Source organism: Pseudorca crassidens, chromosome 5, assembly GCF_039906515.1.
Source record: "Pseudorca crassidens isolate mPseCra1 chromosome 5, mPseCra1.hap1, whole genome shotgun sequence".
Taxonomy (NCBI): Eukaryota; Metazoa; Chordata; class Mammalia; order Artiodactyla; family Delphinidae; genus Pseudorca; species Pseudorca crassidens.
The window spans coordinates 67,360,387-67,380,742 of NC_090300.1; the positions used below are offsets into that span (position 1 = coordinate 67,360,387).

The 20,356-nt window shown below is 36.4% G+C and overlaps 1 protein-coding gene across 7 annotated transcripts in view; it reads left to right on the forward strand.

The window, feature by feature from the left end:
• Positions 1 to 20,356, forward strand: part of VPS8 (VPS8 subunit of CORVET complex) — a 306,350-nt gene that overhangs the window by 170,222 nt on the left and 115,772 nt on the right. For all 7 annotated transcript variants that reach the window (XM_067738310.1, XM_067738309.1, XM_067738314.1 and 4 more), the window contains 3 exons: positions 625 to 714; positions 5,743 to 5,789; positions 15,940 to 16,087. In XM_067738310.1, the coding sequence (XP_067594411.1) occupies positions 625 to 714; positions 5,743 to 5,789; positions 15,940 to 16,087 (285 nt within the window). The remainder of the gene's footprint in view (positions 1 to 624; positions 715 to 5,742; positions 5,790 to 15,939; positions 16,088 to 20,356) is intronic.

The window sequence follows — 20,356 nt, forward strand, 5'->3', positions numbered from 1 at the left end:
ATAGGATCACAGAAACCAAGAAGAGAGTTTCAAGAAGAAAAGGAAAGCCTGTAGTGTCTAGGAAAGTTCAGGAGAGGGCAGGTTGGAAGTCTTAGATTTGACAGAAATAGGTCTTATTAACAGTGGTCAACCTCTTAGTCTCATTTAAGACTTATGACCTGAAGTTGATTTCTTAAGACACCTCTGGTTTCAAAATCTACCAAGCATCAGAGGTAAAGTTTTAGAATTCTTAGCTAGAGAAATTACAGCTATGTTCTTTTTTTTTTCCATTTCTTTAAGTTATTACTTTAAGCTCAAGGGTAAATTCGCTGGCAGAGAATTCGGGAAGCTTTTGTTCCTTCCATTCATCCTGTAGATATCATGGCCTAAATCCAGAATTTTAGTACTTTCATTTTCTAAGAATTCTGAATTACCTTTCATATCAAAATCTGATTTTTTACATGATGCTTTTCTAATTTTACTCATTTGCAATATGTCTTTAAATTGTGGCCCTTTATTGAGGTTTCCTGAAATGCAGTGCAGAAGCTCATGAAAATATTGAGATAGGTGATCATACTTCACGTCTGTGGAAATTCTATTTAACTTTAACATTGAAGATTATTTTATATTTTTCTTTCATTACAGGAGCTTGTGTGCCTGAAGCCCTGTAAAGCTGCAGAGCTGGTTGCTACTCACTTTTCTGAACAGATTGAAACAGTCATTAAAAAACTTCAGGTAAACTTCACAAAATATACTGGGAAGAAACATCTAGTGGAGAGACAATTATTGAATATCCACCTAAGAACTTTTGACTATAGTGATTTCTTCAGTTGATAGTTGTCTTTTAATAGCATTTTCTACACATTGTGTGTGTGTTTGTGTGTGTGTGTGTGTGTGTGTGTGTGTGTGTGTGTATTTGGAAGCAGTTGTGTGATAAGCTCTGAGTCTAGAAATGAGGGAGTTCATCTTTGTGCATAACAAATATTAACATCACAGAAATATTTTTGGAAATACAACCTGTAGTTACCTAGAAATCATAATCCACAGAGGGTCCTCTCCCCCCATCCCCCCACCTCTCCATATCTTTTGCTATAGTGACTGCAACCATATTCTCTTCAGGGTTCATGTTATTTATTCAGACATTTGTCATCCTCCTACTGGGTTAATGCTGACAATTTTTTAAAATTTATTTTATTGTTTATTTATTTATTTTTGGCTGCGTTGGGTCTTTGTTGCTGCGTGCGGGCTTTCTCTAGTTGCGGCGAGCGGGGGCTACTCTTCGTTGCGGCGTGCAGGCTTCTCATTGTGGTGGCTTCTCTTGTTGCAGAGCATGGGCTCTAGGTCCATGGGCTTCAGTAGCTGTGGCACTTGGGCTCAGTAGTTGTGGCACATGGGCTTAGTTGCTCTGGGGCATGTGGGATCTTCCCAGACTAGGGCTCGAACCCATGTCCCCTGCATTGTCAGGTGGATTCTTAACCACTGTGCCACCAGGGAAGTCCCAATGCTGACTATTTAGAATTTTTCTCGGACAATCTTAGCTAGAATACAGGTATATTAATGCTGAATATTGAGATGCTCAGTTTGAAGTACTATTTAACGGACCTAGTATTTCACTTGTCACTACTGTGGCAGTGCTAGTGGTGAGTTTTGCTTATTACCATATGGCCACAAGTGATAGAGATAGGGAATAGGACAATGACAGGAACATGTAGCACAACCCAGAGTCCTCAAGTAGCAGTAATAGTAGTAGGGGTTAGGTATGCAAAAAGGAAACCAAAGCAGTGAGTGGGAGGCAGCTGACATGAGACAGAGATGTGGAATGCATTCATTTACACAGTACCATGGTGCCACTCTGTACCCCACAGTATAGTAGGCTCTGGGGGGCACAAATAAGAATACAGTCTTTTTCTTAATTTTTCCTGTGGAACAGAGAAGCACTTATATAACCACAGCACAGTGTTATAAGCTCTACACCAGACATATGTAAAAAAGTGCTGTAGGAATAAGAGGAGAGAGTGACAGACTGTGTGAGAGAAGCAGACAAGAGTTCCCACATATGCCTGAAATGGGTCTTGAATAATTGGTATCAGTCTTTTAGGCAGAGAATTGGGAAGGGCATTCTAGATAAAGGGTTCTGGGTATGTAAAGACTTGATGAAGTCTGGAAGCAACATGCATATTCAGAGGATGATGTGGTAAAGACGGTGTTGGAAGAAGCATCAGATTAAGCTTACAAAGGTATATTGGAGGGAAGGAGTTAAAAGTATAGAGACTGGGAAATAGACTTTTGGGGCTGATATTGAACAATCTTATATGTAATGCTAAGAAATTATGCTATATCTTCTGTGTGCTGGAGAATTACTGAAGTTTTTTAAGCAAAGGAATTATACCATTAGATTCATTTTATAGAAAATTAATTCTGTAGTATGGAGAATGGACTGGCAAAGAGAGCAGATGGAGGAGAGAACAGTTAGACCAGTTGGAAGGCAAAAGGTCTCAGCAAAAAACAGTGAGGACAGGATGAAAGCAGTGGCAGTGGAGAGGACAGGTCGAAGATACGTTTGTGAAATAAAATGTATAGGGCTTGGAAATTAGTTGAATGTGATGGATGGAGTTAAAAATGACTCCCAGATGTAGGGTTGGTTGTCCAGCATGATGAAGTCCATTAAATCAAGATAAGGACTCATCCACTAATTCAATAAATATTTATGTACCTGCTGTGGGCCAAAACCACGATAAAGTGCTAAGGATACAAAAACATATACAGTTGACCCTTGAACAATGCGGGGGTTAGGGGTGCCAGCCCCAGTGCAGTCAAAAATCCTTGTATAACTTTTGACTTAACCAAAAGCTTAACTACTAATAGCCTACTGTTGGCTGGAAGCCTTACCAATAACAGAAACCGTCAATTAACACATGCTTTGTATGTTATATGTATTATATACTGTATTCTTAGAATATGTGAATTAGAGAAAAGAAAATATTATTAAAATCATAAGGAAGAGAAAATACATTTACAGTACTGAAGTAAACTTATCAATACTGTACATTTATGTCATCTTTTTATAAGATGAATCATCTGTCAGTACCCATATCAATATTGTCTTAAACAAAATACTGTTATACATATTACTAACACTAGACATCAAAAATGAAAAGATGTGAAAAAGAAATTTGTATTTGTTTACAGGTATAACAATTCATACATTGATAATGAAAAAGCAAATGTTTGCTCTATGGTAGTCTAGTGTAATTGATATGATTGCTTCACAGTAGCCTAACGTATACACCAATGAGTGAATTGTTATAAAATTTTTATAGCATACAGTATTACAGTCATATTCATGATACAGTATTGGAAACATTGTTACTTTTTTAAAAAAACACATGTGATGGTGGGTTGACATGCAGTTTCTCCGATTACTAGAGAGGGGGAGAGAGAGAGGCATATTTTATATTTATTATCACTCATGCCTATGTAAGGATAGACTAGTATCTACGTATATTTTATGCATTCATGACATACCTAACTTTTTCTTAATTTTTTCACTATTGCTGGGCTATGTGGTTAGCCTGCAGGTTTTTTCAAATTGTTGCAAATCTTCCAAATTTTTTCCAATATATTTATTGAAAAAAATTCACGTGTAAGTCAGCCCACTCAGTTCAAATCTGTGCTCTTCAAGGGTCAACTGTAAATGTATCCCTGTGCTCAAGAAGACAGATAAGCCAAAAGATAATTGTAGAATAGTTTGACTTGAATGATGATAGAGGACTGCCCAGGATCCTGAGGAAGTACATGGAGGGTCATCCAGTCCATTCTAGTGAAGGGGGTACATTTCTGCTAAAACTACTCTCAATCCACAGAGCATCTCCGCCTTTTAAAAGTCAGCAATTTTGATGAATCTTCTTGTCTATAGTGATGTTATTGTCATTTAAAATATAAGATTATCGGACTTCCCTGGTGGTCCAGTGGTTAAGACTTCTTGCTCCCAACGCAGGGGGCCCAGGTTCAATCCCTGGTCAGAGAACTAGATCCCGCATGCCTCAACTAAGAGCCCTCATGCTGCAACTAAAGATCCCGCAGGTGACGATGAAGATCTTGCATGCTACAACTAAGACCTGGCACAGCCAAATAAATAAATAAATATTAAAAAACAAAACAAAACTAGATCTACATTTTTTTAAAAAAATGTAAGATTATCCATTGCAGGATTTTCTTTTTCCTACAGGCTTTAAAATATTTAGAGGTAGAGAGGCTAGGTAAATGAATATAATGTCATTCATTAGACAAATATATAAAAGCTGAAATAATTTACACACACAAAAAAGGTGGCTCTTGACCATGGACTATTTGTGGAGTCTTACACATTCCTTTTTTTTTTTTTTTTTTAAACATCTTTATTGGGGTATAAATTTACCTTTTTTTTTTTTTTTTTTTTTTGCGGTGCGCGGGCCTGTCACTGATGTGGTCCCTCCCGCTGCGGAGCAGAGGATCCGGACGCGTAGAGCCAGCGGCCGTGGCTCACGGGCCCATCCGCTCCGCGGCAGGTGGGATCCTCCGGAACCGGGGCACGAACCCGCGTCCCCTGCATTGGCAGGCGGACTCCCAACCACTGTGCCACCAAGGAAGCCCCTTACACATTCCTTTTAAAGAAATGAAATATTTTTTTATTGCAGAGCTTTATTGATTGTGTAAGAATCCCACACAAATTTTATGAATTACCTTCACTTTTGATGGCAAGAAATATGCCTCCGACCAATTATTTTCAGAATTCTTGAAATGAAAAATAAGCCAGAATATTAAGGTATAACCAGAAGGAAAGCCATGTAAAATAAAACAAAGTGATAGGCCAGGAAAAAGATAGAAAATCAAAGACTGATAAATATATTTAAAATGTTATATTCTAAATGACACTAATCCTTTTTGGTTTTGAGATCCCCTGCTTTTTATAGGTGAAGTAGAATGTGTCAAAAAATAAAGAAAAAAGGAAAACAAAACTATAATAATTTTTGCTTAGCTTTCTTAAGAACTTAGAAACATTATTAATATTCATATAGTATTCTAAGATTTATCTCACTTAATTCTCACCTCTGTCCTGTGCAGGAGGAAGAGAAGATATTGGTGTTCTCTTTTTCACATAAGTAAACCAAATGGCTTACGAGAGTCAGTGACTTACACAAAGTCACATAGCTAAAAAGTGGAAGAAACAGAAGCCAGATGTTTTGCATATTAGTTGCTAACCTGTTTGCCATCTCTTCTGTAGTTGATTATATTGAGGAGTTAATGAGCTTTTTTGGTACTGGTTGTTGTTTGGGCCTCAGCTTCCCACTACACCTAGATTAACTGTCTCACAGTTGGCTGTTGTCACAAGGAGGACCAGGTGAGGCAGTGTGTACCCGTCATTGTAGCCAGAGCAGTTCAGAGCACCTGCCATTCCAAGGGTCTTCATGCTGGGAACTGTTAAGGGATTTGTCTCAATAGAGGGCCTTTTTTTTTTTTTTGGCAGGGGTGGGGTACCAATAACCAAGGTGTTTGAATTTCTTCTACTCTCAAAATTGAGTATGTGACAATGATTAGAATTACTGAGAGAAAATGACCTCCAAATGATTCTTTAGAATTCCTTAGATCTGTACAGAGGGCATAATGGAAGTAGTCATATGCGTGTGTGCTTTTTAAAGGGATATTCTAGAGTTATTTACCATGGCATAGTTTGAAGAATTCGTTTTAATATTTAATTGTATTTTTTATTGTTTTTCTCTTCAGAACGAGGTTTTGCTTTTCAAATTTTTGAGGAGTCTTCTTGACCCAAGGTATGTTAATAAAATTTAGTTTTTCGTAATACATAGATGAGAAATCAAAGGAAATAAATTGAGTTGAAGAAACTGGCTCATGATATCCAAATAGTATAGTCAGCTCTTGATTTTTAATATTAGCAGGAGTAATAGTTACAGAGATTATTCTAAGTACATGATTGGAAAATTGATTACATCTTGAAGGAATACTTTTGTTTCCATTTGAACATGAGCATACATGATGAGTTGTTATCAATGTAAAGAAAATAATGAAGGTGTGCCATGAGGACATGTTTCAGGAAGAATTTGATGACCATCTAGCTTCTGCTGTCTCTGGTAGCATCACTCCTTCTGATTCCTTTTTCCATGCTGTAGATTGATAGCTTTACTTTTCAAAGTAAACACCTAGTTCCCAGCCCACCTCTAAATGTATTACCTTTTATTTTATTTTATTTTTATTATTATTATTATTATTTTGCGGTACGCGGGCCTCTCACTGTTGTGGCCTCTCCCGTTGCGGAGCACAGGCTCTGGACACGCAGGCTCAGTGGCCATGGCTCATGGGCCCAGCCGCTCCGCGGCATGTGGGATCTTCCCGGACCGGGGCACGAACCCGTGTCCCCTGCATCAGCAGGCGAACTCTCAACCACTGCACCACCAGGGAAGCCCTGTATTACCTTTTAAACTTTTATTTGAATTGTTTAGTTTTAAATAACTTTCCTGGAGGTGTGAGAAGGAAAGTTTAAATGTTTTTTTAAGTGCTGCTGTAGTACTCATCAAATAAAAACTAACCCAAGGAGATGATGAAATTAGTAATGGATTTGTTAGCAAAGTAGCTCCATATGTGAGATCTTAACGTCTTCCTGTGACAACGTGGAGTACACTGGGAGCTGAGTGTAGTATTTAACATCCTCTAAGACAGTCACTCTTAACCAGAATTGTGTGTCAGAATAACCTAAGAAATTTAAAAAAATATAGTTGCCTGGCCCCCCCCCCCACAGAATCATTGTGATATACTTCTAGAGTTAAGCATCACTGGCCTAAATGTAATATTCCAGGGTGACATAGCTTTCACATCACACATACAAATTTTTAAGTTGCATTAAAATGTACACTAGCCATTGGAAATGGTCATATACTTACTTTAGAGATAATATTATAAAAATAGAAAGTTTTGGTTATTCTAGTATTCTGTGCTATTTTTAAATACCTAAATACCAGGAGTTTTGTGGATTGTAATAATTTTTTGAAATTTCAGTCATTTAAACCTTAAGCAGGCTACGGTTCATTTAAATTTAGTCATACAGATGTGCATATGCAGATGTTGAGAAGAGCAGTCTGACTACATACCCTCCTGAACTTCAGTTCAATACCTTTTCAAAGTATCTGTGCTTTAATTCCCTGTTCTCAGAAATTACTGAAGCTAGACATCTATTTTTATTTTTATGAATCATTTGTACTTCCCTCAGATCCAGTTTGGGCCCTAGTCTACCCCTAGAATTAACTAGGAGATACCTTAGAATTAGGGTTAGGGGTAAGAGGGAAGGAAGAGAGCTGAGAGAAGGATGGGGGAGCTGGGGGTGCAGCTGAGAGAAGGGGGAGGGGGCCGAGGAGGACTGAGCTAGATGGAAGAGGAAGGAGGGCCCAGCCCTTTCTCTGGAGCCCCTGTACGTTTTTTCCCATAGCAAAATTCCTTCTGTTCCTCTTTTGCTTCCTCCAGTGTCAGATCCATTCTCTTAGGACCTGACTCCTCTTCCCCTAGGATAATTTATTTTAACCAAGTCCTTGTTCTCCATCCATCCTACCTGGAGAGACTCAGGCTGGAAGGACAGAGAAGTGCATCTTTGAACTCGACCTTTTCTCACATGTAACAAAGTACAGAAGACAATGGTGACCAAATCTTAATTTTTTTAATTAAGAAAAAGTATTAGGTAATATAAATATCAATATAGTCATTTGCTTTGATATTGAATTTAGTTAAACTTCACAGTAATAAAAATGGCAAATCACAAGAGTATCAGAGGTCTTCCATGGAAAGTCTTGCTCTGTTATTACCTATACCTAGATTGTAAATATGTTATAGGTAAGATCCTTTAGAAGTACTATGAAAGTTGTTTTGTTCACTAGCGAACCACGAATAATTTTACATTTACTCGGTGTATTTTATCTCCCTAAACTAACTCCAACCCAGGATAATTAACTCTAAGTTAACTTGTCACCCATTATTCCTTTCTGTCATATCAGTTCAGCTGCAAGGCCCTCTCTCACCTACTTCAGAGAGAAGCAGTGCACCCACAGTCCTGACTCTTCCCTCTCTCCCAAAAGCAATATGACCCGGAATGTCCTCGCTCTTGACAACAGCTAAATGGCCAGCTCTGCTTTAGCCTAGAGAAATGAAGAGTTGACAGAGATTCTCCCCTTGACCAAACTTTCGTCAGCCTCCTCTGAGCCCTCTGCTCCACTAGGTCTGACCTTGGGCTTCCATCTCTGTTTTTGTAGAGTCTGTTTTTAGCAAGAATCCTGCTAAGTCAGTTTAGCTAGAATCCTCACCCTCAATATGTGATCAGCCTTGATATCTGTCCAAATTTCTCACACACACACACACACACACACACACACACACACACACACACACCCAGGTAATATGTGATCATCCTGGCCTGCCTTCAGCAAGAATTCTGTTAGGTCAGTTTTTCAAAGAATTATCCTACCCTCCTAGTAATTCTCCATCCATTGACTGCCCCACTCCCACCCCATGGCTATAATCTCTACTTTTTCTTCTTGTATTTGAGTTGAGCCCAGTCTCTCTCCTTTACTGCAATACCCCATTGTAGTGTTCCCTATCATGAGAGTCCGAATAAATTCTGCTTTACTGTTTTAACAAGCATCATGGATAAGTTTTTCTTTAACAGAACCTTGAATTAACAAGACAGATAACTTGAGCTCCACCTTTAAAAAGAGCACTCTTTCAAATTGATCCACCATATCCAGGATGCCAAAAATCTAGTAGTGTTCCGCTTTGAGAGTCCCAGTCCAGAATCCATCATATTGAATTGGCCAAAAAGTTTGTTCGGGTTTTTCCGTAAGATGTTATGGAAAAACCCTAACGAACTTTTTGGCCAACCCAATACTTTATCCTCTTATTTTATGTCTTATATAGGAGGCAGGCGTCCATTAAGATTATGCTGTAAATTTATTTTAAATTTGATGTTTGGCATTTCAATACAATCATTTTTATATAAACAGTATTTTAAATGATGGTGTCCCAGACTAACCCATAAAAGCCTGTTTGACCCACAATGTAAATAAATAATACCAGTGAGGGGAGGGGAAAAATTTTTTTTCTTCTACCCTTCTGTGTCCTAGACAGATTGAGAAGAGAAAAGCATACAAATTTATTGAGTGTTTCACGTGACCCGGGAGTCTTCATAAGGAAATGAAGACCTGAAGACGTACTTAAACCTGAGCGTTTTGTGCTAGGTTTGATGAAGGGTAGAAAGTCATAGGCAAATGTGATGGGACTGAAGGATATGAGCTAAGGATGATAAACTGGGGGAGACTTAGCAAGACGCGTTTGTTTGGATTCCTCTGAGTGTCCCTCCATTTTCAGAGATGAGGATGCGCCTCTCCTCCAGAAAGAGAGTACCTTTCCTAAGATGGTCTTATGATCTGCTTCACAGGAGAAGGGGAAGGGCAGAGAGTCCTTCCTGCACCTGACATTTCTCAAATTCCTTGAGCTTAAAATATTCAATATGCTAACATACCATATTTTGGGGAAGCATGTCCTGAACCCCATCACTAATAATACGTACATTGAATTCTGGCTTGAGGGGGAGAGCAAGGTTAAGAAGGTTGAGTTCAGAGGAGGTAAGGAGGAGGTGCTTCTTGAGCCTGCCTTAGACAAAGTTTTGAATTATAGAAAGTTTGTCTTTGATGCCCTTTGAACTCTGCCTCCTTCCACTCTGTCCTCTTCTTTCAAGGGTTGCAGGGTGCACACACTTCTTTAAGCTCTACACTTTATAAGCACACTCGGATATATAGTATTATGCCTAGGTAGATGTTTTAAATCTAGAATTACCTTCTTCTATGCCCCAATCAAAACAATCACAACTAATTGCTAATTGCTTGTCAATGTGACACTTTTACAGTGGGAGTGTACAATTAACATATGAATACAATGAAGTATACACAATGATGAAAACACCCTTTTCCAATACGAGTTGACCTCAAGGGTAAGAAGAAAGGTTGTGTGGACTAGATTACATTAAGTCTCTGAATGATTTCCCATCACACTTTAGCCTTTGTAAATGAGTACGCCTGTTAACTAATCTCAAGTAAAGGATTAGAGTCTTTCCAGGTACTGGGAAAACTGAAGTGGGAAACTAGAGGAGTATAGAAAAAGGTATTTAGGGACAAAAGAATATCAAGAATAGATAGACTGGTACTGCCTAGCAGTTTTCCCTGGCAGACAACTTCAGACTATTTTTGCCTTTGATTCTTCCCTTTCTGTTCTTCTTAAGCAATAGGATTTTTTTTTTAACTTCCAGTTTTTTCCTTTCATGAAGCTCCTATAGCAGCATTCTAGAGAGTAGAGAAAATGAAAGAAAGTTATTTTGAGATGGTGACTGCTTATATATATGTGTCATAGCAGAAAATTGCTTTTTTTTGCTCTTGCCCCAAAACCCTGAGTTAGTAGGATCCTCATTCCTCTGTGTGTGTGTGTGTGTGTGTGTGTGTGTGTGTGTGTGTAGTTTATGCACATTTGATTTAACATTTATATGTATTTATTGAGTTGTTTCTAAAGGAGTGACTTATTTTGTCAACAGCATGTTTTAGGGAACTAATAATCTAGTTGAATTCTCATGTGTATTTCTCTATTTTCTTTATCCAATTTCTTTAAGTTACCTTTGCTCTGTAAATAATGTCCTCTGTAGAATTAATTGACCTACAAAGATATTGGTGGCATTTGTATGTAGAAGGATTAGATAGTTTTGAAGGGAGGGAGGTTAATCCTCCAGAAACAAATTATTTGCCTGAATTGAGGCCAACAGCCTGGGAGAAAGGGTTTGCATCCTCTTCCAATTCCCTTCTTTGGGACAACTGCTACATAAAGCCCTACCCCACGCCCGCTCCCTGTGTGCATTCCTGCTGGCCAAGATTTCTCACAGGACTTCTCCTGATATACTTACATCCAGATGCAGGTCCTTTGTGCAGTGGGGATGCTTGAAGGATAATACTAAAGGACACTGATGGTTTTTGTGGGGCTATGAGCTTCATAAGGAATAAAGAGAATGTGCAAGTGTATTTACAGTCACAATATTTTCCTCAGTACAATTTTCTTGGTAATGTCCGTTTAGCCTTTGTTAACAATGTCCTGGAGGCCTCTGAAATATATGGTATGATTTTCTTGCAGGAAAAAAACATAAAACGTTGTACTGTATTTCTAAGTCTTTAATCAAAATAAAGTAAAAATTGAACATTGCTAAGGAAATGAGTATCTTTGCCAAGGAGCAAAACATAGATTATGGAAATGGTTATACATTGGATTTAAATTGAATCTGTCACTGTTTCTGTGGATAATTCTGAAAGGATATTTTAAGATGTTGACACAGTGTTGAAATAGCATATTTCAAAGTTAAAAAAAATAGAACATTATATATATTCATGAACTTTGACATATAAAAATGCATTCCTACCTCAGTGAGTGCCGTCTGCTTGGCCAGGCTCACCACCAGATATCGTTATCTTTGTTAGTATTTTTGCCAGCAGCTCAAATTCAACCTTCTAAATCCTAACACATCATCATCTACTAATCTTCTTTTAGGTAAATGGATGGATGGATAGATAGTTTACATGCATTTATATCTTTATTCCTTAATTTAATAATTCTTTATAATGAGATTGCTATCTGCTAAGCAATGTGTGAGAGGTTGAAATGGTTCAAAATTATACTCAGAATTATACTCAAAATTATACTCAGTCTAAACCTGTTCCTCCTACTTTATTTTCTCTCTTAGCAAATGGCTGTATCCACCCATTTATTTTATTTAAAAATTTACTGAGTAACTACAGCATACTAAGCACTGTGACAGGCATGGGAGATAAAATGGTGAATAAGGTGGGACCCTGCCTTCAGAGGCAATTGCAGTGTAAGTGTCTTAAATAAAATCCTTGGTGTGATGATGAATTTTTAACTTTCCTTTACCAACTCCACTGCACCTTCTCAGCCATGCGACACAGAACCAGTCAGTCATCACAATGTACCTCTTGTATATCTCTTACATGTGAGTCCTTCTCTTGTCCACCCCCTCCGCCCTGGTTCAGGCCCTCAGTATCTCTCTTCTGGTCTTTTTTGCTGGTCTCCTAACCAGCCTTCTTAATTCTTCTACTTCCATTTTCAAATAGGCAAATAATGATAGTGTTCCCTTTCACCTTCTCAAAGTTCTTTTAGTTTCCATTATCCAGGGTAAAATCTGAACTCCTTATGGTGTAAAAGACCCTTCTTGATCTTATTCAGGCATATTGGTTCAGCTTAATTTTCTTCCATCCTGCCATTTCTCTTTTCCCCTTTATTCCTCAGTAGTACTGAACTTTTTGTTCATGGGATACACTACACAGGGTTGTTTTGCCCACCCTTTGAATATGTGTTCCTCCCTTTTCTTCCACTTTGTTTTCTTTCTTTTCATAGTTTTATCTATATGTATTAAGAGCTCTAAGGTTGTACATGTGCTTTGATCCAGTGATTCCATTTTGGAAAATATATTTTAAGGAAATACCATAAGAAAAAGGTAGTTAATATTGAAATATCCGTATTAACATTTATATAGTGAAAAAACTGTTTTAAAAAGTAGATGGGGGAGATAGCTATATAAATGGTAAGGTATATGAACATAATTAAATACGAAATTGGCAAACATGGCAATGTGAATGTTTAAATAATGCTAAACTGGAAAAATACATAACATTAAATGGTATGCACACATACTGTTTGTGTGTATGATTGAATGATAATCAGATGGTGTGGTTAGATGTAGGTAACTTAATGCTCACCATATTCTTTGCCCCCACTAATTGCTTAGTTAATAATAGAAATTTAGATTGATACGTTAATAATAAAAATGAGAGCAATTGTTAGGAGTTTGGAATGGTCTGCTCTTTGCTTTTAGAATTTCTGAAACAATGAAAACTGGCATGTGAGTGCTACAAACTAAAGTTTCAAAAACTTTGCTTCATTGATATTTAAAGAAATCTTTCCAAATACCCATATTTTTCTATTTACAATGAAAAGGACACATATTAAGGTACTTTGTGGCTTTTACAAAATCCTACCCTTTCTTCTGTTCTGTTTATACAATTTTTTATTCATCACCCTTGTTTTTTGTTTCTTTTTGTTTGTTTCCTACTATTTTTATGCCTCCTCTGACTTTAACTGAGTGTTTTGTATATGATTCCATTTTTTGTCTCTCTTAGTATATTAATTATACTTCTTTTAAAAAACTTTTTCTAGTGGTTGACTTTCCATTTTTCGATTGGGCTGTTTGTTCTTTTGTTGTTGAGTTGTATGAGCTGTTTGTATATTTTGGGAATTAAGCCCTTGTCGGTCCCATCCTTCACAAATATTTTCTCCCATTCTGTAGGTTTTCTTTTCCTTTTGTTTATGGTTTCCTTTGCTGTGCAAAAGCTTGTAAGTTTGATTAGGTCCCATTTGTTTATTTTTGCTTTTATTTCTATTGCCTTGGGAGACTGACCTAAGAAAACATTGGTGCAATATATGTCAGGGAATGTTTTGTCTGTGATCTCTTCTAGGAGTTTTATGGTGTCTCGTCTTGTATTTAAGTCTTTAAGCTATTTTGAGCTTATTTTTGTGCATGGCATGAGGGTATGTTTTGACTTCTTTGATTCACATGCAGCTGTTCAACTTTCCCAGCACCACTTGCTGAAGAGACTGTCTTTTTTCACATTTTATTTTTTGGCCTCCTTTGTTGAACATTAATTGACCAGAGGTGTGTGGGTTTATTTCTGGGGGTCTCTATTCTGTTCCATTGATCTGTATGTCTGTTTTTGTGCCAATACCACACTGTTTTGATTACTGAAGCTTTGTAGTATTATCTGAAGTCTGGGAGGGTTATGCCTCCTCAGGATTGCCTTGGCAATTCTGAATCTTTTATGGTTCCATATAAATTTTAGATTTATTTGTTCTAGTTTTGTGAAAAATGTCATGGGTAATTTGATAGGGATCACATTAAATCTGTAGATTGCTTTGGGTAGTATTGCCATTTTAACAGTACTGATTCTTCCAATCCAAGAGCATGGAATATCTTTCCATTTCTTTGAATCATCTTTAATTTCCTTTATTAATGTTTTGTAGTTCTCAGCATGTAAGTCTTTCACCTCCTTGATGGGGTTTATTCCTGAATATTTTATTTATTTATGATGCAATTTTAAAAGGTATTAATTTTTACATTCCCTTTATGCTGTTCCATTGTTAGTGTAAACACATGCAACCGATTTCTGTATGTTAATCTTGTATCCTGCTATGTTGCTGAATTCATTTATCAGTTCTAGTATTTGTTGTGTGGAGTCTTTAGGGTTTTCTATATATAGTAGAAAACTATGTCATCTGCATACAGTGACAGTTTTACCTCTTCCCTACCAATTTGAATACCTTTTATTTCTTTTTCTTGTGTGATTGCTGTGGCTAGGACTTCCAGTACTATGTTGAAGAGATGTGGTGAGAGTGGGCATCCTTGCTCCAGATTTTAATGGGAAGGCTTTCACCTTTTCACTGTTGAATATTATATTGGCTGTGGGTTTGTCATAAATAGCTTTTATTATGTTCCCTCTATACCCATTTTGTAAGGGTTTTTATCATGAATGGCTGTTGAATTTTGTCAAATGCTTTTTCTGTATCTATTAAGATGATCATGTGGTTTTTGTTGATGTGGTGTATCACATTGATGATTTGCATGTGTTGAACCATCCTTGGGACCCTGGGATGAGTCCAACTTGGTCATGGTGTATGACCTTTTTTATGTGTTGTTGGATTCGGTTTGCTAATGTTTGTTGAGTTTTTGCATCTATATTCACCAAAGATATTGGCCTTTAATTTTCTTTTTTGGTAGTATCTTTGTCTGGTTTTGGTATCAGGGTGATGGTGGCTTCATAGAATGTCTTTGGGAGTATTCCTTCCTCTTCAGTCTTTTGGAAGAGTTTGAGAAGGATCGGTATATGTTCTTCTTTGTACATTTGGTAGAATTTCCCAGTGAAGCCATCTGGTCCTGGACTTTTGTTTGTAGGGAGTTTTTGTAGCAATTTTTTGTATGTTACTAATGCTGTTCCAGTTCTTTATATAAGGAGCTTTAGTTGAGAAATTCTGAAGAGAAGATAGGACTCCCAGAAGAAACTGACTTCTTTTGAAGGTAGAGAGAAGATGATTCTTATATCTCCAATGAACTGCAGTTGATTTTTCTAAATAGTTCCAGTAGTGTCCACCATGGTAAAACGAATACTCCCACAGCTTTTGTGTAGGCATTATGAATAGTGGGCTTTGTGAGTGCCTGGCATACAAGGCAAATGAACCATAAATTTTGTATAACCTACTATTCATCCACTTATTTGTTTTAACAACAACCAAATAATTAGCCCTTGCTACATGGAAGACACTGTTGTAGGCTTTACGAATTCATTAGTGAGAAGGTACTGGTGCCTACCCTCACAGAATTTATAGTCTTTTAGAGAAGATAGATAATTGAAGAAGTAATTACAACATGATGTGATTGGTGCTATAAGGGAAGTTTAGTAGGGACAGTTGTTGAGACTAGAAGATGGCTTATTATGTATAGTTACTCATGGATCAAATTGTTTAAACTAAATTGAGTCATCTTTGCTTCTTTTAGAGCAACAGTACAACTTCAGGTATGATTTAGAGGAGCCTCCACTGAATATCATTTCCTTAATTATTCAATGTAAATTGAGAAATATTGTGATTTAGAATGTTTCTGATGTAGTGTATAATTCACCTTAATAACCTAAGTAACATTAAGACTTTTAATTCATGATTTTACTTGATCAAAAGGTAGTCTTGGTTTTAAGGTAACATACTTTTTACCTGTAGCTTTAATTATGGTATGATTAAATAATGCTACTGTCTTGCCTTTTCTGTTTTCAGGGAAGGTATTCATGTAAATCAAGAATTGCTGCAGATATCTCCTTGTATTACAGAGCAGTTCATTGAGCTGTTGTGTCAGTTCAGCCCAAACCAGGTTATAGAGACACTGCAAGTCCTTGAGTGCTACCGCCTAGAAGAAACTATTCAGGTAAGACCAGTAATGTAGAGAAGGCAAGAGTAAACTTTTCTTTATTGCTCACCATTTTACAGATGAACACAGGGAGATTCATACATTAAATCAGTTGGCTAAGTTTATACCTAGTAAGTGCTAGCACCAGAGATGGAACCCAGATAGTTTGACTCCATCGTTCATGCTCTGCATTGCTGTGTTATTGCCTCTCTGTTTGTTCTAGTAGAGTCAGAAACAACACATGTCCATCATTGTTGTTCATCAAGTTTCACAGGCATTCTAGCCAACAGGGTAAACATAGAAAAAGGAATACAGTAAAAATATTAAGAGAGAAAAACTAAGCTCTACTTGCAGGCACTGATGGTTAGATAGTCCTGTTGTGCCATGTGACTTACAAGGCTAGAAGGCAATTACACAGTCATTGCCTTGATTCTCTTTCCTTGTTTTCTCCTGTTTCCAAATTGAAATGAGTGTGTGTGTGTGTGTGTGTATGCACATATGTACATATGTATACATACACACATATTCTAATTTACCATGAGGCTAATATGTTCCCTGTTTAAAATTTGTTTTTAAGCTACCTTTATATTGTTGCTATCAATACTCATGAAACAGTAACCCGTATTTCTGCATCCATGTCCTAAACTGCCCACACAATTAAAATTTTTTAAATTATAAAATATTTCAAAAAACATAGAAATTTGCAAAATGGGTACATATATTCCCACCAACCCAACTTTATAGATGTTAATGTTTTGCCATACTGGCTTCAGATCTTTGTTGTTTGTTTTAGAAATAAAGCATCCTTTATCTGTCATGTCTCACCTGAGGTTACTGCCAACCTGAAGATGGGAAGTTTATCCTTCCCATCCGTTTTAAAAATTTTTCCTGTATATGAATTTACCTATATAACACAAGGTACAGTTCTGTATGTTTTTAAAATTTGTATTAATGGTATCATACAGTAACATCCTATTGCAAATTGCTTTTTTATTAATTTTTTATCTTTCAGTTTTTAATACATATAGCTCTAGTTCATTCATTTTAATGATCATATAATAGTCTCTTGAATGACTGTGCCGCAGTTTATATATTTTCCTATTCACAGACATTCAGAGTGTTTCCAGTCTTTTGCCATTATAAACAATGCTACTTTGGACATCTTTGTACATGCCTTCTTTGTGCCCATCTGAGATTTCTCTAAATAGTATGCCTGGAAGTGGAATTCTTTAGACAATACAGTAGCTTAATTCTGTTCATATTGCCAAGTTGATTTCTTATTTGTTTCCAGTCTCATCATCAGTATTTGAAATTTGCTGTTTTTCCACATCCTTGCTGATTTCTAGTATTTTTAGACTTCTTAATTTTTGCCAGTGTGATGATTATCATTGCTTACTCATAACATTGCATATCTTTCCATATCTTTAATGACACTTTGGGTTTTCTTTTCTCTGAATTATCCATTCATGTCATTTGCCCAGTTTCCTATTGAGGTTTTGCCCTTCTGTTAGTGATTTCTAGAAGTTCTTTCTAATTTCTGGATCTCTAGTCCTTTGCTGATTTTATATGTTGGAGATGCCTTCTTCCAGTCTATCATGGCATGTCTTTTAACTTGGTTTTTAGTGACTTCTATTTTAATTTATCAGTCTTTTCCTTTAACGTTAAAATTTTGTGTGTGTGACTTTTATTTCCTTTCCTAATTTAATGGCATTAAGGATATCCTCTTATATGAGTTTTATAGTTTGGCTTTTTTCATTTAGGCTTTTAATCCATCTGGAATTTATTTTTGTAAACAGATCAAGAGAGGGATTTATATTTTTTTTCCATGTGGATGGCTAATGGTCCATGTGGCATTTTCTTGTCCTTTCTTCACTTATTTATAATGCCATACTGCTGTACACCAAACTCCCAAATATACATAAATCTTTTTGTGAATTCTGTTCTATTCTTTTGGTCATTTGTCTTTCCCTATACCCATGGCACATATTTTAATTAACACAGCTTTAAAATAAGCTTTATTATTTGGAAGAAGAGTCTTCCCTCCTCATTCTTTTTCTTTAAAATTCTTTGGCTACTCTTGGCCTCGTACTATTTCGCATAAAATTAGGAATCACATTGTCACATTCCTCTAAAAATAACATATTCTTCTGGGATTTTGATGAAAACTACATTGAATTTATAGATTAATTCAGGGAGGATTGACATCTTATGGTCTTCACATTCAGGAACATGGTTGTCTTTTTGAAATGCCTTTTACCCACTTTGGTGAGGTTTTATAACTAAAGTTATAAAATATAATATTTTACATAAGGCTCTTGCACATTTTCCTCAATTTGTTCTTAGATACTTTTTGTTAACATAAAAGGAAATTAAAAAAAAATTTTTTATTGGAATATAGTTGATTTCAATGTTGTGTTAGTTTCATATGTACAGCAAAGTAATTCAGTTATACATATACATGTATTCATTCTTTTTTAGATTCTTTTCTCATATAGGTTATTAATATCACAGAATATTGAGTAGAGTTCCCTGTGTCATACAGTAGGCCCTTGTTGGTTATCTGTTTTATGTACGGTAGTGTGTATGTGTTAATCCCAAGCTCCTGATTTATCCCCCCGCACGCCCCCACGTTTCCCCTTTGGTAACCATAAGTTTGTTTTCGAAGTCTGTGAGTCTGTTTCTGTTTTGTAAATAAGTTCATTTGTATCATTTTTTAATTAGACTCCACATATGAGTGACATCATATGATATTTGTCTTTCTCTGTTTGACTTACTTCACTTAGTATGATAATCTCTAGGTTGACCCATGTTTCTACAAATGGCAGTATTTCATTCTTTTTTATGACTCAGTAATATTCCATTGTATATATGTATCACATCTTCTTTATCCATTCCTCTATTGATGGACATTTAGATTGCTTCCATGTCTTGGCTATTGTAAATAGCTCTGCAACGAACATTGGGGTGCATGTATCTTTTTAGATTATGGTTTTCTCAGGATATATGGCCAGAAGTGGGATTGCTGGATTATATGGTAGTTCTATTTTTGGTTCTGTAAGGAACTTCCATACTGTTGTCCATAGCAGTTGTACCAATTTACATTCTCACCAACAGTGTAGGAGGGTTCCCTTTTCTCCACACCCTCTCCAGCATTTATTGTTTGTAGACTTTTTGATGATGGCCATTCTAAGCTATGTGAGGTGATACCTCATTGTAGTTTTGAGTTGCATTTCTCTGATAATTAGTGATGTTGAGCATCTTTTCATGAGCTTTTTTGGACATCTGTGTGTCTTCTTTGGAGAAATCTCTGTTTCGATCTTCTGCCCATTTTTTGATTGGGTTGTTTGTTTTTTGAACATAGAGCCGCATGAGCTGTTTGTAGGTTTTGGAGATTAATCCTTTGTCAGTCACTTTGTTTGCAAATATTTTCTCTCATTCTGTGGGTTGTCTTTTTGTTTTGTTTATGGTTTCCTTTGCTGTGCAGAAGCTTTTAAGTTTAATTAGGTCCCGTTTGTTTATTTTTGTTTTCATTTCCATCGCTCTAGGAGACGGAACCAAAAAAATATTGCTAAGATTTATGTCAAAGAGTGTTCTGCCTATGTTTTCCCCTAAGAGTTTTATAGTGTCTGGTCTTACATTTAGGTCTTTGATCCACTTTGAGTTTATTTTTGTGTGTGGTGTTAGAGAATGTTCTAATTTCATTCTTTTACATGTAGCTGTCCAGTTTTCTCAGCATCACTTCCTGAAGAGACTGTCTTTTGTCCATTGTATAGTCTAGCCTCCTTTGTTGTAGATTAATTGACCATATGTGCATGGGTTTATTTCTGGGCTTTCTATCCTGTTCCATTGATCTACCATACTGTTTTGATTTCTGTTGTTTTGTACTGTAGTCTGAAGTCAGGGAGTCTGATTCCTCCAGCTTCGTTTTTCTTTCTCAGTATTGCTTTGGCTCTTTGGGGTCTTTTGTGTTTCCATATAAATTTTATAATTTTTTGTTCTAGTTCTGTGAAAAATGCCATTGGTAATTTGAAGGATTGCATTAAATATGTAGATTGCCTTGGGTAGTATAGTCATTTTGACAATATTGATTCTTTCAATCCAAGAACATGATATATCTTTCCAACTGTTTGTGTCATCTTTGATTTCTTTCATCAGCATCTTATAGTTTTCAGAGTATAGGTCTCTGACTCCTTAGGTAGGTTTATTCCTAGTTATTTTATTCTTTTTGATGTGATGGTAAATGAGATTCTTTCCTTTATTTCTCTTTCTGATCTTTCATTGTTATGT